Source organism: Panulirus ornatus, chromosome 53 (assembly GCF_036320965.1).
Source record: "Panulirus ornatus isolate Po-2019 chromosome 53, ASM3632096v1, whole genome shotgun sequence".
Taxonomy (NCBI): domain Eukaryota; kingdom Metazoa; phylum Arthropoda; class Malacostraca; order Decapoda; family Palinuridae; genus Panulirus; species Panulirus ornatus.
Genome location: NC_092276.1, coordinates 18,885,167 through 18,911,296, shown reverse-complemented (window position 1 = coordinate 18,911,296; position 26,130 = coordinate 18,885,167). Strand labels below are relative to the sequence as shown.

The 26,130-nt window shown below is 41.0% G+C and overlaps 1 protein-coding gene across 5 annotated transcripts in view; it reads right to left on the bottom strand.

Annotated features, from left to right (window-relative positions):
- Positions 1 to 662: 662 nt before the first annotated feature.
- The window catches only part of LOC139765289 (ubiquitin-conjugating enzyme E2 W), a 166,089-nt gene continuing 140,621 nt past the window's right edge, over positions 663 to 26,130 (bottom strand). For 3 of the 5 annotated variants that reach the window (XM_071692662.1, XM_071692663.1, XM_071692664.1), the window contains 6 exons: positions 23,196 to 23,287; positions 12,338 to 12,440; positions 10,409 to 10,564; positions 9,655 to 9,730; positions 9,412 to 9,542; positions 663 to 6,405 (listed from right to left, as the gene is read on the bottom strand). In XM_071692662.1, coding sequence (XP_071548763.1) covers positions 6,361 to 6,405; positions 9,412 to 9,542; positions 9,655 to 9,730; positions 10,409 to 10,564; positions 12,338 to 12,440; positions 23,196 to 23,287 — 603 coding nt within the window. In that variant the 3' untranslated portion in view covers positions 663 to 6,360. The remainder of the gene's footprint in view (positions 6,406 to 9,411; positions 9,543 to 9,654; positions 9,731 to 10,408; positions 10,565 to 12,337; positions 12,441 to 23,195; positions 23,288 to 26,130) is intronic. The other 2 variants (XM_071692666.1, XM_071692667.1) reach the window with 2 other exon arrangements.

Sequence of the window (26,130 nt, the reverse complement as noted above, 5' to 3'; positions counted from 1 at the left end):
ACAAGAAGACATATGTAACATAAGTGTGTTATGCAATATGCACAAAACTGTTGCCTATCTTATTTACCATCTTTACCTGCACTCCCATATGCATGGGATGGATCAAGTGCATGTTGAACCTTGTGTAAGGTTTCCAACCCAACCCTGCAGTATGGCAGTGGCAGGGACACCCAATTTCCTATGACAGGCATGTTACCCTTCAATCTCAGAAGAAAAATAACATACATTAATAAAAACAATAAACATTTATATTTGTAATACACTCTGTTGTCACTAATCAGAATTAGTGACTTTAACACAAAAAAATCAGATTTGCAGTTCTCTTAAGTAAAGAACCTTTCTGTATTAGAATGTTATGCTAAACATGTCAAAATGTTACATGTAATATTTTCTCTTGTAAGTTTACTTTCAGTTAATCAGTGTAGTGGTTATTGATACAACAGGAACTGAGATTAGCTTTAGCTGTCAGATTATCATTCAACTATTTTCACAGAAATCTTATTATTTTTAAAAAGAGCAGGGAAGCTAGTGAAAAATATACCAAAAAAAACACCCTTTTCTATTCTGAGTGAGCTTGCCAGTGAGACTGCAATTGGTACATTGGTTGGCTGCTTTTTCACTTAAATATGGAATTATTTTCCTTGTTAAATCAAAAGACATAATATAAAATTTAGTTTATTTGAATAAATAAATACATTATATACATTTCCGATCAATTCAAAGTAAAATAATTGTAGTTTTAACATTTTTGCAGATCAAAATGGTGAGCCACATATTTTGATATATTTTCATGAATAAGACTCGGTCTTTTATTAATACTGTAATTAACGTAATTCAAAACTAAAGAAAATATAGAAAAAGCATGTATTGATAAAAAGTGTTTTTCATATCATGCTTTGATTCTGTAGAGAGTGAAGGCTTCTACCAAAGATTCTTTCTTGAAGAATGGTAACTGCCAATTTAAGACACAAAACAGAAAATACTTAATGCTGCTATGCCTTCAGGTGTCAAGATGTATTTTATCTGGTTGCAGTAAAACTCAAAAATGGTGAACAAACCTTAAAAAGGCAAAGGAATGATGGCAAATGCAGGACTGTTACATACGAGCTTTAATTCTAATAATTAACTTGGTTAATAATTACCAGAGGGCACGTATTTTTTTTCATACCTGTTCACCAGTTCCTGCCTTCATGAGGTTGTGCCTGGAACAGATGAACAATGGCCTCATTCGTTTATACCCACTATCTAGCTGACGTATACAAAGACTATTAAATCAATGCTGTAAACTGACCTTGGAAAATATATATGTTAATACTTGCCATCACTCCTCTACAGTTTTACAGCCCCTTTTTCAAAATTTGGGATAATTAATAATTACAGATGGGATCCCACAATCTTCTGTACAAATTTCATGAAGGATTATGAAGTGATTTTCTTTAGCATCACTCTCAATAATCTGATTTATTGATGAGTAAGAAATTCATGATACTGGCTCATCATTTTTTTTATAACTTCAGGCTGCAATAGCAATAAATACATGCAAGTGATGCAGTTTTACTTAGAACTGATTACTATAAAGAGGAAAAACCATTCCTAAGTATTTTTATGACTGTCTGCCTACACGTTACACTAGCAACCCCATTGTACCATAAGGGCTAATACCTCCTTTGCAAAGAACATTTGGAGCTCATGACCTGAGTTTACAGAGAACAATTCATGTATTTACAGAAATAAATGAAATATAAGGTATCCATCACACCACTGTATAAAAAATTAATAAAAACATCTTTCAGAAAGCTGCAACCCAAATTTCCAGCCTCCCACTGAGAGAGAAAAAGCACAGAGTAAAACTGTGCTCCACACTGTTTCATCAAATATGATTTTGATATTTTCATGTGATGCTACCTGTCCTATTAGGACCTATGCTTTGATTCTAGAACTACACTAGAAAGATACCTCTCCAATATGAATTACATGCATTGTACTCTACATAATGAAATGGAATTACTTCATACAGGTTTACTGATTCTCCTAAATACTAGCAAAATAAATTATGAAAATGCAGTATTGAAGGTGATGTATGATGAACACAACTGAATGCAATGATTTGTGATGGTTCCACAAGATACAGTTATGAATGTTTTGAAAGTGCATGATATGTAGTAATGAGAAGATCTGAAGACGAATTCACATCAATCCTCATACATTACAAAGAAAAGTGAATATGACAACCTCATGATGGTAACTGCAGTAAGGAATGAGTTTAATGGTCAAATTTAGTAATGAGTGAGGAATAACCATGTGCACCATCCAGAAATAGTCTTAAACGGATTGTCTCTCACCTGGGAGGAAGCCATCACATAGATGACAGGTACTTCAAGGAAGTGAATGAATATGGTAATGCAAGATGTGCAACAAACTTGCAACAAAATAAAATAAGATTACAAAAGAGCTGCTCAAATGAGTAAAAATACATAATTTAAGTTTATGAAGTGACATGTTGACAAAGCTGAGGAGATGATATATGCTTACAAGCTGATCCTTACAACTAAACCAATACACCAATATGGTGTAGCTACGAGCCAGAGAAAGCCATTTCAATGGGGAGTAAAAAATTATCAAGTGCACAATAACTATCACAAAACTACAGACCAAAAGCTAAATATGGGAGGCTCTTGTGTATGATTAAAGATTATCTATCCACTATATGACTTTTTTTTTAAGGTTTACCTTTGTACAAACATGAAAGATTTGCAAATTATATAGTAGTGATATGGCTTTATAAGGAAACCCTTTTTCACTCATGGGCAATTTAAGGACTTAGGCTGAGGGTAACTATGGTGGGCTATCTACAAACTCTCTTATGTTCACACAATAAATAATCTTACCTTAGCATCACCTGTAACTCAGACTTAAAGACTGGATCACATGAGAATAACAATGTAAAAGAAGTGCAACAGAGATTTGAAAGTCTTTGGAACAGCAGGCAATAATGTTACCCTAAAAAAAACAAGGTTTTTAACTCATGGAAGTCATTCTTACATTCAAGAACTTCAGTTGATTCATAAGTACAAGCAATACTGGTTAGCTAACACATTCTTGCTTCTTTTCATCAATTTCATTTTAAACTCTTTTTGCAAAATTGGTGAAAGTGTGCTTTAGTGTCATGGTGTTACCAACTTTTTCATTAACAACAATGTTTTGAAATGATAATTACACTTGGTAGAATACTCTGACACAAACTGTTTGTAATTTGTCTTGATTTTTCATATCCTACAATAATAAGTCAACAGTGGGCAGGATCTTTGGACGAGGCAATATATGGGGTTAAATACTGCAAAACAAAGGAATAGTAATAAAATCATAACCCATCTATTCCTAAGTGCTGAAATTTTCAGTGTTACAACTACAAGTAAACCCTGTGTAACATAACTTCAATGAACATAGTTTTGCTAATGCACAATGTAAATAACAAACTGTTGTCCTATCATTCTGTAATGGAGTACATTAGCCCACTATAACTTAGTTGGGAAATATGCAACACACATTCTTTCTGAATATTGATGTAATGTAGTCTAACCTAAGCTATGGGGGCCACATCAGGTGTCTGAAGATGCTTCTGCTTGTTTCACTTTGCAGGTATCTGTTTACATCAGTTTTCCCACATATTTCATTACATTAGGCAATGGTGTGTAGCTGCTTCACATTTAAACAATTTATCACCATGTAGTTTTTTGAATCCCTACAAGACAGCAATCAGCCATGGATTAACAGACAAGGACTGCACTGCTCTCAAAAGTAAGAGGCATACCAATAGTTTGGATATGAAACCAGATATTTTAAGACAACAAGATGCTGGTAAAAAGCTGGCCACCATTGCAAGTTTGCCTGGACATCCCGACTACTGTACGTAATACTCAAAAGAACAAGGGTAAAATTAGAGCAAGTACTCACAATGTTATTCCTGTAAGTGCAATAAAGTTAATGCACAGTATAAGTAACTCAGTACATGCATACCTCATATAATGTTTAAGATATGTTCTTGAGGCTGGTCTGATAAGAAAAAATCAGTTAAAAGTGGTCACTACAACACAGTGCTAGTGGAGTTTGGTTCTTACATCACAGTAAAATCAGTTAGAATTACAAATTAATGGATTTAAATACTATTTCTTTTTTACAGAATGACTAAATAATAGTTGAATATGTCAAAACAGATTTCAAACATAAAAAAGTTGGTTAACTATTAATTACTGTGTCCAAAAAGTAAACACAAAGCAGCAACTCCAGTGCATCAATGATAAAACAAAACTGGCATATGACAGTCATCAAAGAAAAACTGATAAACATTAAAACTGATTCATACCATGACCATATGCTAAGCCAGCTCTCCATTATTTCCAGCAGCATATTCCTTGTGTGAGAAACCTTTGTTGGAATTAAGGATGTTGTAGACTGGCTTGTTCTTTTTGCCTCTGTTATCCCATACCTTTTTAACAATAAAGGAAGCCAAGCCAAACAACTGACTGGCCTAATTCTTGCCAACCTCAAACCTTAGTATCACTTTCATTTTCATGTCCATAATAACTTTCCTGAGCATCTAGGCTGGTTTAGCAACACACTCATATGCAAGCCATTTCCCAAACATAATGGGCACTCAGTAAAATGTTCACAAAACACATATGAATTTGAAGATACCTACCTCAACACAGCTGACATGACAGACATGAATCTTGGCAGGCTAAATTTTGAAATTATCACTGATTGGCTTAGATGTAAACAACAATGATGGCAGCGGACTTTATGACTGTTTTTGATTGACTAATGTTTGACCGATATCTTACATGAATGGCACTATGTATTGAATGATTTTTTTTCATGTCAGTTACACAAAAATACACTGGCCAAGGATTCTCCAAAAGAGGTATGCTTATAACTTCTACCAACTTCTACCCAACAACCCCTACCAAGCCTTTCTCTGCTCCACTGATGAAGTGTTAACTTTTATGCTAACTGTTTATACATCTAATTGTTAATTTATTGTTTCTACTGTATTGTATAAATACAGTTGCAGCATTTGAAACATATATCATCTACATTTCACTTGTATTCTTGTTTGTGTTACATAACAGGGTAAAGATCCTAGGTCAGAAATGCATCTTCTAATAATACATGCATTTCAATGGAAAACATGCTTCGTATAAAGTAGCTTTGCATAATGTAGTGTTTTATATGAATGCCTGTACTTCAATGTTATTTTCATCTGATTATACCAACTGAGTGTGTGTAAAAGAACAAGAATTTAAAAGAAGCAGGAGAATACATAAAGTGATTTCATATGACGGAATTCATATACAGCTAAAAGTAAAATGTCTGATTAAACCTGGACTTGTATGTTTTATGCCAGTACTATTTGGCTTTGGAATTCAATGATATGATGAATAATAACATCAAAGATACTACACAAAAGAAATGAGAATATTATTTTAGATTTCATAAGGCTCAAAATCTCCTTAATTCTTTAGCAAGGGTCAATAAAATCAGATATTTGTGAGACATTTTCTAGATTACTGTTTTCATAACATTTAATCATGTATAGCAAATGTGCGTCTTATGACAGGCTTCTTAGTCTGAATTCTGAGAGAGGGTTGTGACTGAGCTTTTAAAAGTTCACTTTTCTGAATCATGTAGTTATGAAAACTTTAACTTTTGAATATGTCATAAACTCATTAATACAGCTTTTAAGTATCTGAAGCATTATTTGGGATAGGAATTAGATTTGGACAATCTGCTTTCCTGATGTGATGAGTAAGAAGCCAAATGTTTAGTAACTCAACTTAACTGCCTGTGTATGGTGAGGAAAGAGTTTTTGATATACTATTTACTATGTTACGTTAGGTAGGTCTCTATAGTTTTACTCATATTTTCTCTTTTCAATTCTCAAGTTTTTCTCTGCTGCAATATCCTGCCCACTTTCAGGGAATCTGTCATATAAACTGCCATATATTTGATAAACTCTGATTGTCTAGAAGTGTTCTACAGAGTGAAACATGTTGTTTGATGTGATTATCTCCAATATATGCTAATAATGTCATGCCACTAAAATACACATTTACCAAGCACCTATACATAAGAATATGCCAATAGTATTTGATAGTTCAACTGCCTGCAAGAAGAGTCACACAGAGATATCACATGCTGCCAGTTTTTATCACTCATCACATTCCTCACCAATCATGTTCTAAAGCATTGTGAAAAGTACTTATCAAAACATTCTTATGCGGTAAGCACCGACAGTTTATGAAATTACTGCACATCACCGAGCAGCCAAGTACACTGCCTCAGACGACACGGTGAGCTTCTTCAAAGGTCAAGGGCTGCACCTAAGATCATATCATACAGTGTCATCTGAAAAAAAAAGACATGTTTCCATTACAATAATATACCGCTAAAAATTAAGAAATTTAGCGATCTGTATCTGATTATCATACTTGTTTATAATTAACCCAGGACCAATTTCTGAGTCCTGGTGTTACCCAGGACCAATTTCTGAGTCCTGGTGTTACCCAGGACCTCTCTAAAGGTCCTGCTGCCCCAAGCTACACAACTTCTATTAGCGAAGATAAGTTCTTTAACTCTTTGACAAGATTGTACACTCCCAAAGACTAAAGATAAAGCTTCACAAAAGGTGACTTTTCACTTGCAGTGAAACTTTGAGCAAGTGGAGTCTGGTAACAGCTCCGTATCTGATGTTTATTGTATTCTCTGAACCAAATGCAAACTAATATGTATCCAATGTCTACTGTATTTTCTAAATCATATGCACATTACAGTGTCCACTTAAGAACTGGAGGATATTGTGATAAATCTTTTTTTCAAGATGAGAATGATTCTTTGCTTCTCAGCATTAAGGATAACTTCAACCCCTAAGAATCCACTACATATATCATAATGCTTCTCATCCTTCGTAATCCTTTTTTTGGGGGGGTGATCTACCAAACTGAACTGTAACAGTAAAGTGAGTTTGAATGATTCATTTTAAAACATTCCTGAGCTACTAAAGTCCCCCAGTAATCAATATACAATGGATCAGTACTAATACTGAGCTTAAGTAACCTTATTGATATACACCTAACTAAAGTCTCCCAGTAATCAATATACAATGGATCAGTACTAATACTGAGCTTAAGTAACCTTGTTGATATACACCTAAGTGGCCAGTGTTGGGGGCTATCAAGACTCCTTGTGATACATATCGAGCCGCAGAGTTCCCATTATGTCATAAGTACGCAATCAATCACTGCTTTTCGTGTTGCCTGTACAACATGGTAGATCACTTTGTCCGTTGTTGTAACTGCCTGCCCTTCCATTGACTGTCCATCTCTTGTCAGGTGTCATGCTAACCTTCATTCTGACCTTGGTCACAACTTGAAAACTAAATCAAATACCCATGAAACTTTACACATTTGTTTCCTAGCATTTAAAGAACTAAAATGCATATGGCCCAAAAGTCAAGTCTGCACTTTGCCCGAGTTATGCCACTTACAATAAAGTGTAATCTGTGCTTAACCTACCTTATAACTTGAAAAAATTTACAGTTTGGCCTTGAAACTAAATACAGATGTTCTCTGCATCTAAAGATTGAATGAAATGATACCCATAGCTCTAGTCAGATTTTCATGCCACACGAAAAGATTTACCTGAAACTTAACCTGCCTCATAACTTGAAAAAATTCTACCTTTGGCCATGGACAAATATATTTGATACTTTCCAGACAATTTTGCCATCCATTATCATTATACTTTCAGTAACTATGTGGCACTGCAGTCAACATAAACATTCCATAGAACATCCTTCTAGTTATAAATACTAAATGCAGTCATAAGAAAAAAAATTTACACAAATTAAAAGGACCTAACATCAGCTGGAGCAACCCCTATATGGGAATTGAAGTTAAAATTAACCAGTAGATAAAAAAAAAATGTGGTTCTGCCACATCCAGTTCCTCATGAATAAAGAAATAATTTTATATCACACTTCATGTGTTCACAGAAACTTACTTTAACTCAAATACTTTATGTTGATTATGATGTTTATGAAAAACAGTTGAGCCTTAGCTGGACTTATACCCTGATCTTACAGAGTACATCCATCTAACATTCACTACATAAATTGATCTTTCAGAAAATCTATTCTAGAAGTCTAATCAAGAAATTTTTCTTTGTATTAATCTTCAGATAAATGGATGCTAGAACATTATTACCAGTTAATTCCTTAAGCAGTTTCAATATGTTAAGAAGTGAAAATACCAATACATATAATAAATCCCTTTTTTGTTTAATGCTAATCTTGAGAGAGAAAAAAAAGCTTCCCCAAATGAGACAATTTTTTGAATCTGTTTTGATTAAAACTGCAACGAGGGAGGTGAACAAGGATAAGGTCCAAAAGATGTATTTTGTCCGATTTTTTAAATTGTATACTATCCATAAATATAAAAATGCAGAATATTATATACATAGAGACCTCATCTAACCACCTGCCCTCCTAGATACACTTCTCAGAACTTGATCAAAACATCCTACACCTATCTGTACGGAAACTTGATTGCATACCATCCTACGTGGTTTAACACCCAAGATCCAACAGTAATTCTTTCAACATCCTCAATCTATTCAACTAAACAACCAGACTTCCAACCTAACACAAACTCATCTCTGACCACCTATCCATTTCAATAACATTTCACTTAACCAACCAAACTCAAACCACCACCAAAATAAAGCTAAGTGGCCAGCATTTACATTGCACATAGAATCAAAGCTTCAAGACCTCATCCTATATAGTCTCCTACCCCCACAAAACAGGATACTAAGAACAGTAACTGGCTGCCTTGCAACCACAAACATTCAGCTCCTGCTTAATAAAACAAATATTTCTGATACAATTTCACTTCAATATGCCCAGCATTCAGTTCTTTTTAACAACAGCACTAGACACTGCTACCAAACCACCCCACAACCAACCACCAGACACCAAGTGGATAAAAACAACTTTCCCCTAATTCAAACTCCATTAGTCTATATGTCCAGGTCCTCCTCACTAAACAAACACAACAGTGACAAAATATACACACACTATAATAACTCGACAAGCAATAAACAGTTGCCCTCCAAACCAACTCGACAAGCAATAAACAGTTGCCCTCCAAACCAACTCGACAAGCAATAAACAGTTGCCCTCCAAACCAAACACTATATCCTTTTCCACCAGATAAACATCCATCTGAAACTACACTCTCTAGGTATATATGAACTTTACTTTCCCACCTGCACTCTGGACATTGTTGCAAACATATCACAAGAATATTTAAGACCAAATATGAAACTTCCAAACTTAAGACACAGAGCACTTACTTCACAAGAACACACACTCACCACACCTTTTGACCTGTGGTCTTGCCTTGTAAATATGGGCATCTTCCTGAACACTGCAAGAGCCTTACAGAAGGGGCTCCTTGGGCAGAAGGGTAAGGGAGATAAATAAACTGAAATTCAATGAAACGATTATCAAAGTTTACAAACCATCATAGTAAGAAAGCTTTATGATAACCATATTTTACATGTCAAACACTATAAAAAAATATTACATAAACTTACCATGATACCACCACTTTGTCTTCTTTGGGTTGGCACTGCAAGTTTTGACATAGTAGCTATTGTCAGGCGGTCTTTTCTGAAAACAAATATACGACTTACTGTTTCTGTATGTGCCGAGTAATAAAGGTCAAGCACTGTTCATATATTAAATGCCCAAATGGAAATATATAAGACGACTAATATCAAGATGCACTGAATGTATCAATAAAGCTGAAGTAAAAGAAATACACTAAAGTAATTGATTTTCTGGAGAGATTTGTTTGACCAATATAAACATTAAAGATTTCTTACACATAATATAACAAGATTACAGCCCTTTCTTAAACCAGAATGCTTGATGTTACTGCTAGCATCATTACATAGAACACTAACAGGTCCACTGTGAAATATTCAGGAGTCTACAATACTCAAGGGAACAGCTAAAATAATACCTAAAATCTAAATTTTCAAGCATGTCTCCTAATACTTTATTGGTTTACTGTAGTCAAAGGATAATTCTCTAATGAATGTCTTACTCATCAATCATCAGACGAATGAAGCTCTTTACTTTACATGATAAAACTGATATACATATACAATAATTTCCTTCTACAAAGAAACATTAGATGAAATAACCATAACAATCATATTTTGACTCTGACAATTCTTTTACTGTATCTCTATCTGATATGTTCTTTTCACCTAAATTGTAATTTAGACTTGCTGTGTAAGCTACTTTTCACAAGCATAAATCTGGATAACTGTTGTTCCAAACCTTCTCTTTACACGAAGAAAGCATGGAGATGATTGAGAGGCAGATAGCCTGTACTGAGAGAGCAGGGGACCAATCTTCGGTCAGGATGCTGAGGCAGATGTGGCCATTGGAGTAAATGTGAGGATGGATAGGAATGTTGTCTCCCACAAAAATTACCTGCCAAAAATTTGTGGTTAACTGTGTTTTATCCATTTTTCTAACTCACTTAGTTCATTTAACCTGACTTCACCAACATATCAAAAAAATTCCGCCTTAATAAGTCTTAAATACCAATGTGATAAAATATTTTACTAATAACATAACCTTGATGTTAAACTAAGAATTCTGATAATTTCACTCAACTAGATGTACTTTTGACTAAGGAGATAATGGTCACCATTAACTGGTGAATGCTAACATAGCATGCAATGAACTGGCTTGGTTATGAAAAAGAACACAGCAAAAAGGGGTACCTCACCTCAACTAGGGAGAAGACATATGTGAAGGAGAATAAAGAGAAAAACATCAGAAGCAACAACCCCTATATGACTTCAGTGACTTACAATGTGCCTGATCACTAAATGAAAAAGTTAGAAAGCTTCGACTGCAGGAAAAAAGCAACGTGGAGAAAGTAAGATACTCTCATCTGGTGACTTGCCACTTTTACTGCTGTACATCTTTTTCATTACCTTTTCACATACTTATGTCTTTAAGTATCACAAATCAGTGAAAAAAATGATGTGAATAATAAGGGGAAAGATAATATTAGGAAAACTTTGATTAATACTTTTTACTTTAAGAACTAACTCCAGAAGTACTAAAACCATTGTAGTACAGGTACAACACCGATTTTCTGGCAACCGATGGTTTGGTACATCCTTTAGTCCAGACAAAATTATGTGATGGGACTTGAAATTGCCATGGCCACTAGACTAGTTTACTGGACGGCCACACATGGCGTTGTGTGTAGGGTGCACTTATCTACATTCTTTACAATGCACTTGTTGGTGGCGATACCACAATTCTGTGAGATTCTTAGCTTATTTTGCTTCAATTCAACCCTAGCTATGGCTTCTAAGACACATGAGAGGTCTGTCATGGTGTTAAACATAAACACCAGTCCATATCGATCCAAGATAAAGTAGAACTGTTGAAAAAAATGGACTGTGGTGTTTCGGTGCATAAGCTGTATGACATCTACAGTATTGGTTCATCAACTGTTTATGATATAAAGAAGAAAAAGGGAGAAAATACTGAAATTCTAAGCAGACAGCAATTCTAAGAAGCAAATGACAATTGGAAAAATTATGAAAGATGGTAAGAGTACTGAGCACAATTGAGTGATGATGGAATGGTTTTGACAGTGCTGGATTGATGGAGTGGACTTGCCAAGTAGCATGATAATGGACAAGGCTAAGTTGTTCCATAAAGAACTTAAATTACAACATGAGCGTGACTATAGTGAAGGATGGCTTCAAAGATTCAAGAGGCGTCATAGAATTTCCTTGAATACAGTGTGTGGAGAAAAGCGGTCTGCAAACCACAAAGGAGCTGCCGAGTACGTGGACAAATTTGTGAAACTCGTAGCTGACGAGCACATCAGTCCTGAGCAGGTGTATAATGGATTTCATTTATTTATTTAATTTACATTTAATATTTGTTTGATTTAAATTTCTAGCAGCCCATGGTATACTTTAGACATATGGGAGATGTATAACTGGTGGGTTACAGGAGTGCTGATGAATTATTACTACATGACCACGGTTGGTCTGGCAAAATGGTTAATTCAGCAAGGCCTTGGAACCAAGAGTGCCATAAAATAGGTGGTGTACCTGTACTACAATTATCAAGGTTCACAATCTTAGAATTTTCATATGTTAAACAGGGACAAAGACTTACACAACGTACTTCACACATTTATACACATAACCTATAAATCACACAACTTACCTCTGGAGAATCAAAAGGATACTTTGGTGAAAATTTGAACTGCAACTGAAATTTCTCTCCTTCATACAGGGTGCCAGATGCTCCTTCCATATGGACCACCCATCTGAAAACGTTGCAATGTATAGAAAATGTCGATAAGCCTTTTAGTGGTCTTTTGGTTCTGGATAAATCACTTGTGAGAGAAATACAAAACAGCACCTATGCTATACAAAGGGAAAATGGAACAAGTTAAAGACATTACACAATCTGGTTCTACTCATAAGCAGCTGAATAAAAGGAGTTTCCTACAGAAATGCTTGATACAATATTTCAATGTATCATATAAGGCAGTTCTACAATACAACACCCAAGAACTGGTTTCAGAACAGGTTTTGTTCTGATGTAGAATATAACATGAGAGGACTGATGGAAGGCTTTTCCCTTTAACCAATTCAAAAAGAATCTCCTTTACATCAGAATCCTTACAGTCATTGCAAAATGAAATGAATGGGTCCCTACATCCAGTACAGGAAGCATTACATTTATGAAGTGTTCACAAAGCCAATGTAGGCAAATATAACATATTCTCTGGTGTATGCTTAGCTATTGTAAGAGTTGGGTACATTCTATATTCTCATGGCATGAAGCAGCATGATAGCCAATACCAAAGAAAGTGTCAAAGCTGTAAGCTCACATGTCAGGTAAAGCTTGCAGTACTTCAGGTTGAAACAAAAGGAAGATTTTGCTATGTTGTAATTTCACACTAGAGGAATAATTCTTTTATGTAATTAGCTCATACCAATGAAACAGTGAGGTGTAGTATTAGATACACCACTAAGAAACTGATGTGGAGCTGGGTTACAGTACTAGATGAGTTTGGTATAATATTAAGTAACAATACTGAAAGAATCTCGTGTGATCTCATGTAACATCACTTTGGAGGCTACTATGGTGTTAGGACACACTCCTAGAAAAGCATGGTGTGATGTTACATTCTATCATTGGAAGAAGCTTGAATGGTGTTAGCTCACACTCTGGTGGAGTCTCATGTGATGTTACGTCACATTACTGGAAGAGTCTCGTGTAAAGTAAGGTAAAGTAATATTTTCTCTGTGCCTTCAGAGAGATCAGCTGATCCACTCAGGAACAGTGGGTAAAATGTGTTGTGAATTGTTACTATAAACAAATGAAAATAATATTAATAATAATAATAATAAAAATAATAATGATAATAATAATAATAATAATAATAATAATAATAATAATAATAATAATAATAATCTTTTTATTTTCCCTAAAATTCAATGATACTCTCTCTCATCCCAACTCTCATTTGCCCTCTTTTTCACCTCTTGCACCTTTCTCTTGACCTCTAGCCTCTTTCTTTAATACATCTCCCAGTCATTTGCACTATTTCCCTGCAAAATTGTCCATATGCCTCTCTCTTCTCTTTCACTAACAACCTTACATCATCCCACCACTCACTATCCTTTCTAATCTGCCCATCTCCCACCTTTCTCATGCCACAGGCATCTTTTGCGCAAGCCATCACTGCTTCCCAAAATACATCCCATTCCTCTACCACTCCCCTTACATCATTTACTCTCACCTTTTTCCATTCTGCAATCAATATCTCCTGGTACTTCCTCACACAAGTCTCCTTTCCAAGCTCACTTACTCTCACCACTCTCTTCACCCTAACATACTCTCGTTTTCTGAAAACCTCTACATATCTTCACCTTTGTCTACATATCTTCACCTTTGCCTCCACAAGATAATGATCAGACATCCCTCCAGTTGCCCCTCTCAGCACATTAACATCCAAAAGTCTCTCTTTTGCACACCTTTGGAAGGAGGTAAATAAAATGCGTAAAACAAGAGAACAAATGGGAATATCGGTGAAGGGGCACATGGGAAGGTAATAACAAGTGGTAGTGAAGTGAGGGAGAGATGGAGTGAGTATTTTGAAAGTTTGTTGAATGTGTCTGATGATAGAGTGGCAGATATAGGGTTTTTGGTTGAGGTGGCGTGCGAAATGAGAGGGTCAGGGAGAATGATTTGGTAAACAGAAAAGAGGTAGTGAAAGCTTTGCGGAAGATACAAGCCAGCAAGGCAGCGGATCTGGATGGTATTGCTGTGGAATTTATTAAGAAATGGGATGACTGTGTTGTTAACTGGTTGATGAGGATATTCAATGTATGTATTGTTCATGGTGAAGTGCCTGAGGATTGGCGGAATGCATGTATAGTGCCATTGTACAAAGGCAAAGGGGATAAAGGTGAGTATTCAAATTACAAAGGTATAAGTTTGTTGAGTATTCCTGGGAAATTATATGGGAGGGTATTTATCGAGAAGGTCAAGGCATGTACGGAGCATCAGATTGCGGAGGAGCAGTGTGGTTTCAGAAGTGGTAGAAGATGTGTGAATCAGGTGTTTGCTTTGAAGAATGTATGTGAGAAATACTTAGAAAAGCAGATGGATTTGTATGTAGCATTTACGGATCTGGAGAAGGCATATGATAGAGTTGATAGAGATGTTCTGTGGAAGGTATTAAGAGTATATGGCGTGGGAGGCAAGCTGCTAGAAGCAGTGAAAAGTTTTTATTGAGGATGTAAGGCATGTGTACAAGTAGGAAGAGAGGAAAGTGATTAGTTCTCAGTGAATGTCAGTTTGCGGCAGGGGTGTGTGATGTCTCCATAGCTGTTTAATTTGTTTATGGATGGGGTTGTCATGGAGATGAATGCAAGAGTTTTGGAGAGAGGGGCAAGTATGCAGTCTCTTGTAAATGAGAGAGCTTGGGAAGTGAGTCAGTTGTTGTTCACTTATGATACAGCACTTGTGGCTGATTCGGGTGAGAAACTGTAAAAGCTGTTGACCGAGTTTGGTAAAGTGTGTGAAAGAAGAAAGCTGAGAGTAAATGTGAATAAGAGCAAGGTTATTAGGGACAGTGGGGTTGAGGGACAAGTCAATTGGGAGGTAAGTTTGAATGGAGAAAAACTGGGGGAAGTGAAGTGTTTTAGATATCTGGGAGTGGATTTGGCAGAGGATGGAACCATGGAAGTGGAAGTGAGTCAAAGGGTGGGGGAAGGGGCAAAGGTTCTGGGAGCATTGAAGAATGTGTGGAAGGTGACAACGTTATTTTGGAGAGCAAAAATGGGTATGTTTGAAGGAATAGTGGTTCCAACAATGTTATATGGTTGTGAGGCATGGGCAATAGATCGGGTTGTGCGGAGGAGGGTGGATGTGTTGGAAATGAGATGTTTGAGACAATATGTGGTATGAGGTGGTCTGATCAAGTAAGTAAAAAAAGGGTAAGAGAGATGTGTGGTAATAAAAAGAGTGTGGTTGAGAGAGCAGAAGAGGGTGTATTGAAATGGTTTGGGCACATGGAGAGAATGAGTGAGGAAAGATTGACAAAGAGGATACATGTGTCAGAGGTGGAGGGAACGAGGAGAAGTGGGAGACCAAACTGGAGGTGAAGGATGGAGTGAAAAAGATTTTGAGCAGTCGGGGCCTGAACATACAGGTGGGTGAAAGGCGTGTAAGGAATAGAGTGAAGTGGAACGATGTTGTATTCCAGGGTCGATGTGCTGTCAATGGATTGAACCAGGGCATGTGAAGCGTCTGGGGTAAACCATGGAATGTTTTGAGGGGCCTGGATGTGGAAGGGTAGCTGTGGTTTCAGCACATTACACATGACAGCTAGAGACTGAGTGTGAACGAATGTGGCCTTTGTTGTCTTTTCCTAGCACTACCTCACATTCACGCAGGGGGAGGAGAGGTGTCATTTTCATGTGTGGCGAGGTGGCGGCGGGAATGGATGGAGGAAGCATGTATGAATTTGTACATGTGTATATATGTATGTATACGTTGAAATGTATAGGTATGTATATGTGCGTGTGTGGGCGTTTATGAATGTACATGTGTATGTGGGTGAGTTGGGCCATTCTTTTGTCTGTTTCCTTGCGCTACCTCGCTAACATGGGAGACAGCGTCAAAGTATAATAAAAAAAGAATATAATAATAATAATAATAACAACACGTTTTGATCATTATCCCTGAGGATAGGGGAGAAAGAAGTTATGGCCCATGTATTCCCAGCATATCATAGAAGGCAACTAAGAGGGGTGGGAGTGGATAGCTGGATATCCTCCCTTTCTGTATAACTTTCCGAAAGGAAGAATAGAACAAGGAGCTAAGTAAGGGTTTTCCCCCCTAAGGCTCTGTTATTTGTTCTTGATATGACCAAGCACACAAGGAATGGCAAAAATGTTAGAAGAAAAACTTTCTGTTAATAGTTGTTTGCTGTTTCATGCTTTATCAAGGTAGTACCAAGAATGAATTAACATGGGTCCCATTTACTCTATCTACTCTGTAGCTGTTAAGTATAATGTGCTGAAATCGGAGCCTATCATTTACAGTCAACCCCAAAGACCATTCCATGGTTTTTCCTCACTGCTTCCCATGCCCAGTTTCAGCCCACTGGCAGCACATCACCTCCCATATACCACATTGCTCTAATTTGTTCCATCCTAAGCCTGCCTCTCACCTACTGCATGTTCAGGACCTAATACTTCAGAGCCTCTTTCAATGTATTCCTCTGACTTCTCAGTCTTTCCCATCCCCTTGATCCCTAGACTTCTAACTTGCATATCCTCTTAGTCAATATCTCTTCTCTTATCCTTTCTATGTGTTCAACCCATTTCAGCACACCCTGGTCAGCTCTCTCAACTCTCAATTATATTCTGCTTCCTGCCACTTCTCACTCCTACACTGTCATATCTCTTAAGCAGTCACAACCTGTCCCTCACTACTTATTTTCCTCAGGCATATCATTATCAACAAATCCCCAATTTTCTATGTAAAAGTAGTCTGGGCCACACCCACGTAACACTCCTGAGACTACTTTATCTTCAGACATACCTAAGCTTATCTTTGCAGACAATGAACTCTCCTTTTCCACACTTCTCAATACATCCAGGACTTAAGTCCACTCTCCCACCCTATGACTTACTTCAGCTTCCATGATTCCTTCTACAGCCAAGTCCACACTTCAGTATCTAAAACACTCCACTTCTTCCTCCTGGTCCCTCCCCATTTAGTTTTACACCAACACCATCTTGTTTTATCTCCCTGAAGCATTTCATTACCTTACTTTTGTTCACAATTAACTCTTAACTTTCTTCCTTCACACATAGTCCCAAATTCCATCACCAGCTTCTGGAGTTTCTCTCTTGAGTCTACTATCAGGGCCACTTCACTTGCACACAACAAATGAGTCACCTCCCATGTCCCCCATCATCTCCACATACACACACACAAACACACACACACTCAGTATGCTGTATACCTGTTCCTCACTCTAATACCTATGCATTCATCTCCCTATGACTCCACCCATAAACAGATAAAGCATCCAAGGTGACATTATATATCCTTGATGGAGACTCTCCATAGCAGAGAACACCTCACCCTCCTCTCTTCCAACTCCCAAATATGCCTTTGTATCCTGGTAAACCTTTACACTGCATTTAAAAACTTTTGATTACCCCATACATTCACAGCACTTTCCACAAAACTTCCCTGTCAACCATCTCATATGTGATCTGCAAGTCCATATACACATGCCACGTATAATTCACTTTCTGTGTCCACGTGTTTCTCACACAAATTCTCCAAAGCAAACAACTGCTGGTCTATACATCCTCAGCCTTTCCCATAGCTACAATGTTCCTCACCAATCTTATCCTCTGTGCAGCAACCACCCTTTCAATCACCATTCTCTTGTGTACTCAACAGACATATATATGTCTGCAATTTGAACGTTCCTTAATAATGGAGAAGTGGTAACAGGCAGAGATGAGGTGAAGAGGAGACTGTTGAATGTTTGATGACACGGTGGCAGATGTAGGGTGTTGGGATTGGGGAGGTATATGAAGGGAGAGTCATAACATGTAGTTTGGTACATGAGATAAGGTGGTGAAAGCCTTGTGTATGATGAAGTGTGGCAAGGCAGATGGAGTGGATGGTATTCCAGCTGAATATCTTAAGAAAGGAGAGTGACTGTGTAGTTGATTGGTTAGCTAGGATTTCAAAAATGCATGTAGATCATGGTGAGGTACCTGGGGAGGCAGAATGACTGTATAATGCCAATGTAAGGAGGCGATGGGGACAAAGGTAGGCATTTAACTTACTGGGGTATAAATTGCTGAGTGTACCTGATAAGCTGTATGGATGAGTGGTGATTAAGATGATGGTGGCATTCACTGAGCATCAGACTAGGGAAAAGCAATGTGGTTTCATGAGTGCTAGAGGATATGTGTAATGCACCAAAACCACAGCTCCCTTTCCACATCCAAGCCCCATAAAACTTTCCATGGTTTACCCCATAACTCCAGCTTCAGGAATAGTGCTATTCCTTCCTCTGCTCTTGTCCTCTCACTAACTCCTGACTTTACTCCCAAGACATTCCCAAACCACTCTTCCCCTCTACCCTTGAACTTCGTTTCACTCAGAGCCTGAACATTCAGGTTCCTTTCCCCAAACATGCTACCTATCTCTCCTTTTTCTCATCTTAGTTACATCCATACACATGTAGACACCCCAATCTGAGCCTTCAAGGAGGATGAGCACTCCCTGCATGACTCTTTCTTCTGTTTCCCCTTTTTGAAAGTTAAAATATATGTATGTGAGTGGATGTGCTTTTCTTCATCTGTTTCCTGGTGCTACCTCACTAACATGGGAAACAGCGATCAAGTACGGAAAAAAAAGTATCAGTTCAAGAAAGTGGGAGACTGTTATTCATTGGCTGGTTAGGGATTCAATGTATGTATATATCACTTAAGGTGATGACGAGCTCCTTCCAACCCTCACTGCTCTTTTCCTCTCAGGATGTTTTTCCTCCAACCCTCATGGCTCTCCCCACTAGGTTGTGCTCATAAAATTATATCTTTAACAATACAAAGTTACTGTTTCCAGCAGAGAAGAAAAATAAACAACTTGACAACTATTGAAAGTAATTGAAAGTAAATGAGATGTTTGAGGACAATGTGTGGTGTGAGGTGGTTTGATCGAGTAAGTAACGTAAGGGTAAGAGAGATGTGTGGAAATAAAAAGAGCGTGGTTGAGAGAGCAGAAGAGGGTGTTTTGAAATGGTTTGGTCACATGGAGAGAATGAGTGAGGAAAGATTGACCAAGAGGATATATGTGTCGGAGGTGGAGGGAACGAGGAGAAGAGGGAGACCAAATTGGAGGTGGAAAGATGGAGTGAAAAAGATTTTGTGTGATCGGGGCCTGAACATGCAGGAGGGTGAAAGGAGGGCAAGGAATAGAGTGAATTGGAGCGATGTGGTATACCGGGGTTGACGTGCTGTCAGTGGATTGAATCAAGGCATGTGAAGCGTCTGGGGTAAACCATGGAAAGCTGTGTAGGTATGTATATTTGCGTGTGTGGACATATGTATATACATGTGTATGGGGGTGGGTTGGGCCATTTCTTTTGTCTGTTTCCTTGCGCTACCTCGCAAACGCAGGAGACAGCGACAAAGCAAAAAAAAAAAAAAAAAAAAAAATATAACAACTAGTGCGGTGAGGTCCTTACACCTGCTATTTTTTTGTCTTGAATTTGGATATGTGGTCACTCCTGCTGAAGGTTCCTCTCTGTATCCACGTGGTCACTTGTGCTGAGGGTTCCTCTCTGCATGTGGTCACTCCTGCTGAGTGTTCCTCTTTGTATGTGGTCACTCCTGCTGAGGGTTCCTCTCTATATGTGGTCACTCATGCTGAGGGTTCCTTCCTTTATGTGATCACTCTTGCTGAGTGTTTCTCTCTTTATATGGTAAGTCCTGATGAGGGCTCCTCCCTTATGTGGTCACTCCAGCTGAGGGTTCCTCTCTGTACATGGTTACTCTTGCTGAGGGTTCCCTCTGTATGTGGTCACTCTTGCTGAGGGTTCCTCGCTATATGTGGTCACTCTTGCTGAGGGTTCCCTCTGTATGTGGTCGCTCTTGCTGAGGGTTCCTCGCTATATGTGGTCACTCTTGCTGAGGGTTCCTCTCTGCATGTGGTCATTCCTGCTGAGTTCCTCACTGGGTGATCTTGGTGTCCTGGTTAGTAATAGGGGTTAATGTTGACTGCATAATGGTGAAGTTTTTCATGTACAGAGGAGAACATTTAGCTGTATAGTGGATGAACTTATCTTACAGAGTTCTTAACTGTACTGCAGAAAATTCTTCATGACTCAATAGTGTGTAGTGGCAGTCAGCAGAGTAGAGGGCTGACTGCATTGAGAAGATTCCTTGATGGTACATCGGTGAAGGTCTGCTTGCATAAATGTAAAGTTTCTATGCAGTAGAAGGGAATTCAAACAACAAGGGACCACTTGGTCCTAACCAGGCTGTCTGTGTTAGCTGAAGAGGTGAAACACTTTCCCTCATTGTCTTGTTACCCAGGTTGAGGAGGGTGACCACTAGCTACCCCAAGCTAACTTCCTTGTTTCCTACCTACAATAGATCTGTCTCCTGCATCACCTATCCTCCTGCCATGTTTCATGTCAGCTTTAACCCATCTCAGTTTTCTCACATCTATTTCTATCGCAAAAGAAGCTTAATACACCACAGCCCTTATCTGATCTTCTACCACTATCATCTGGCTGTTTCAAGACTGACTAACCCCAGCTACAAACCTCCCTGCCGACACTGTCACAGCCAGCAAACCTGCCTTCAATACCTGGACTCCATCCCTATCGTGCATAACATTCTGCCTGTGAGAAGTATTCTTTTCTTTAATGAATGACACCTCTGATGCAATAGCACTTAATCAGACAATCTGATTGTGATCCCTGACTGCATAGTAAAGGATGATCATGCGCTCACTTTGAACTAGCCCAGTGTCCTAGTGATGGTGAAGGATTTTCAACGGTGGGGAGAGGGGGCACATCTGTCTTTATACTGAAGAAAGCTTTCTTTATCTTTACCGGGAAACATCTCTAGCACCACACCAGAGAATCTTTTAAGTGTACACTTATACTGATCACAATGAGGGATAAAAAAATATTACCAACATGTGACCTTACAGAGCACGAAGAATTACGTTAGTCATAATACAGGAGGCAAGACTGTTGTCCATACCAGTGCTGGAGGCAAGACCATTCCTGGGTGATTCTTTTTTACATTCCTAAATGTTGTTAAATGAATGAGAGAGAGAGAGAGAGAGAGAGAGAGAGAGAGAGAGAGAGAGAGAGAGAGAGAGAGAGAGAGAGAGAGAGAGAGAGAGAGAGAGAGAGAGAGAGAGAGAGAGTGTGTGTGTGTGTGTGTGTGTGTGTGTGCAGCATGTGGATGACAGTGCTACAGAGGGTAATGCACCACCTGAGCAGGAAGGTGGAGAATCCTTAAGATTGAGACTAAGAGCCAACCATGTCAGGAGAGGATATATACCCATGGGCCCAGCTAAGAGGGCGTCCATGCTGACAAACTCCCACTAAGATGGTGATGGGTTGTCAATATATTGAGAAGCCATTACTGCTGGCTTTAGCGTGGTGGTGCAGTACACCTCCCCCCTGGAACCCGTCTCCATGAAGACAATGGAAGAGCCGCCACGACTGGTGCCACACACGGACCTCCATTATTGGAAACAACTGAACTCCCCGGGAAAATATATATATACGACCTCAGGAACGATCTGGAGGTGGAGTGTGATGACAACATAACGACTCACGCCTGGGTGGCCGCCCGGAGCCCTCATCACAACCATGATGTGGCAGATAACATCTATCATTATTTTCATCATTATTAATATCATTACATTATTTTGATCATTACTTGTTATCATTAAGATACCATGTCCAGCGACGACCACCAGTAGACTCCCCCACGTGAGAATGGTAATACCCTCACCCCAAGATAAGAACTTAACGAGCCAAAGACACACACGCGACGCATGCATCTTGGGGCAAGGTATCGTCGCCTCCCGCCTCCCTACCTGAACCTCTGCTGCCCCACCTTGCCACACTGCTGCCCTACCTTGCCACACTGCTGCCCCACCTTGCCACACTGCTGCTCCACCTTGCCACACTGCTGCCCCACCTTGCCACACTCACATATTCCACGACTAATGATCGTGCCCACGAATCTTACAGACCGAACAAACGCACGAATGAACACTTGGAGCAGATTCAGTTAGTGTGAGCCATAACTGAGTAGGGTTCGTTTATCTAATGTTTGTGGCATACTGAAATACACCGCAAGTAAATATTACACATATGTGGCTGTCACCAGCAGGGAAGGATGCGTCAGGTCCGAGGAGAGAGGACACGTCTCTCCCTCAGGTACATCTACACAAGTCAACACCACAACAATGTTCACACCATTACAGAGGTCATCACCACCACTCCAACCACGGTCAGGTGAGGGACATGACCGGTGACGGTCTGGCCCACGTCAACACACAGAGTCAGGGGACTCACAAGGCCCATGTCAACACACAGAGTCAGGGGACTCGCAAGGCCCACGTCAACACACATGGGGGTGTGGGTACTCACTAGGGTCACGTCAACACAGATGGGGTGTGGGTACTCACTAGGGTCACGTCAACACATGGGGTGTGGGGACTCACTAGGACCACATCAAGACACATGGGGTGTGGGTACTCACTAGGGTCACGTCAACACACATGGGGGTGTGGGTACTCACTAGGACCACGTCAAGACACATGGGGTGTGGGTACTCACTAGGGTCACGTCAACACACATGGGGATGTGGGTACTCACAAGGCCCACGTCAAGACACATGGGGTGTGGGTACTCACTAGGGTCACGTCAAGACACATGGGGTGTGGGTACTCACTAGGACCACGTCATGACACATGGGGTGTGGGTACTCACTCAGTCAGCTTGGTGTGAGCCTGGTCCACGTCAACAGTAACGCCAGGCGGAGGTTCTTTCAATAAGGACATAAGTTCCTTCTGCAGCCTCTTCTGTGGAAGGGAGAGAAACACAGGTTAGGTCACGTCATGTTCTATCCTCAGGTCACACTACCACCCGGGGTTAGACAAGGTCACACTCCCACCCGGGACCAGCCAAGGTCACACTCCTACCAATGTATCAAATAAGGTCACATTCCTCCTATCCAGGGTCAGACAAGGTCACACTTCCACCGGGGTCACATGAGAGCCCTGCCAGGCTCCCTGCCACACCCTCAGGCTACCTACCACGCCCCTAGGTACCCTGCCACGCCCCAGGCGCCCTACCACACCTTCTGTGCTTCATCCTGCACAGAGCTGGCTGGCCAGACACCTGGGTCTGGGGTACCTACGACGCTGCCCGTCACCCTGACGAGGTCACAACACATAACTATGAGGACGTAGTGAGGCCACCACGTCTGCTTGTGTGGCTTGAAAACACGTATGGGTCCGCCTGGTGACCCCAGACCATGCGTCACTCCTGTGGCTCAGCTGAGGTCATGCAGGAGAGACAGGCTGGAACCTGGAGGCAGGGGAGGCACGCGGAGGCAGGGAAGGCACGCGGAGGCAGGGGAGGCACGCGGAGGCAGGGGAGGCACGCTGGAGGAAGTACAGGGACAACACCAGCAGGGACGGGGTGTCAGGCTGACACACTCCGTGGGTGAGGGAGTCAGCAGGGAGGGGCGTCAGGCTGACACACTCCGTGGGTGAGGGAGTCAGCAGGGACGGGGCCCCCCCGCCCCGTCTGGCTGACGGTAACATGGTCAGGAGCAGCGTGACGAACTCAGGGCGCCACACTTTACCAGGTCATCAGCAGGTCAGGGACGTTGACCCCTGACACCACAGCGAGGTCAAGAAGGGGATGGCTGGACGGGAGGACATGACTGGCCACATCAAGGTCAGCACAGAGAGGCTTGCTGACCTTACTCCACAAGGGTCATGCAGGTCAGGCGCCCCAGTAGTGGTCAAGATCCTGACATTATATGTACACCACCACCTGCCCCTGACCACCTACCACGTACACCAGCTGGCCCTGACCACCTACCACGTACACCAGCTGGCCCTGACCACCTACCACTTACACCAGCTGGCCCTGACCACCTACCACGTACACCAGCTGGCCCTGACCACCTACCACGTACACCAGCTGGCCCTGACCACCTACCACGTACACCAGCTGGCCCTGACCACCTACCACGTACACCACCTGCCCCTGACCACCAGTGTTACAAGATGAGGTGTACAGTGTGACCTGATGACCTGCTACACCAGGCAGGTCAGCTGGGTGCAACACTACTTCACACGTCACAATCTCAATACATAATGCAAGACAGAAGAGAAAGAGCAAGTAATACCCTTCCACTCCACATGCCCACCCCAGGGGTCTCTCCACCCCACATGCCCACCCCAGGGGTCTCTCCACCCCACATGGCCACCCCAGGGGTCTCTCCACCCCATATGCCCACCCCAGGGGTCTCTCCACCCTACATGCCCACCCCAGGGGTCTCTCCACCCCACATGCCCACCCCAGGGGTCTCTCCACCCCACATGCCCACCCCAGGGGTCTCTTCACCTCACATGCCCACCCCAGGGGCCTCTCCACCTCACATGCCCACCCCAGGGGTCTCTCCACCTCACATGCCCACCCCAGGGGCCTCTCCACCTCACATGCCCACCCCAGGGGTCTCTCCACCCCCTGGGTCGTTCCCTCTGCCCTAGGGCAGCCAGACACTCCCCCTCTCATGGCTCCCCCCGACACTGGGGTAATCTGACAGCTTCATGAGTCCCGGACATCATGTCCTTCATGGTCACCAACACCCCCCCCCCCCCTCTCTCTCTCTCTCTCTCTCTCTCTCTCTCTCTCTCTCTCTCTCTCTCTCTCGTGGTATGACCCCGTCAGTACGTGGCACTCGTTCTGTTTGACCGTCTGTCCTTCAACGCACTCACCACATCCACATGACAGGAAGTCATGCACAACACACTCACCATAGCACGTCATGCACCACACACTCACCATAGCAAGTCATGCACAACACACTCGCCACAGTAAGTCATGCACCACACACTCACCATAGCAAGTCATGCACAACACACTCAGCACAGTAAGTCATGCACCACACACTCACCACAGTAAGTCATGCACCACACACTCACCACAGTAAGTCATGCACCACACACTCACTACAGTAAGTCATGCACCACACACTCACCACAGTAAGTCATGCACAACACACTCACCACAGTAAGTCATGCACCACACACTCACCACAGTAAGTCATGCACCACACACTCAGCACAGTAAGTCATGCACCACACACTCACCACAGTAAGTCATGCACCACACACTCACCACAGTAAGTCATGCACCACACACTCACCACAGTAAGTCATGCACCACACACTCACCACAGTAAGTCATGCACCACACACTCACCACAGTAAGTCATGCACCACACACTCACCATAGCAAGTCAATGCAGAACACACTCACCACAGTAAGTCATGCACAACACACTCGCCACAGTAAGTCATGCACCACACACTCACCACAGTAAGTCATGCACCACACACTCACCACAGTAAGTCATGCACCACACACTCACCACAGTAAGTCATGCACCACACACTCACCACAGTAAGTCATGCACCACACACTCGCCACAGTAAGTCATGCACCACACACTCACCACAGTAAGTCATGCACCACACACTCACCACAGTAAGTCATGCACCACACACTCACCATAGCAAGTCATGCAGAACACACTCACCCCAGTAAGTCATGCACAACACACTCGCCACAGTAAGTCATGCACCACACACTCACCACAGTAAGTCATGCAACACACACTCACCAC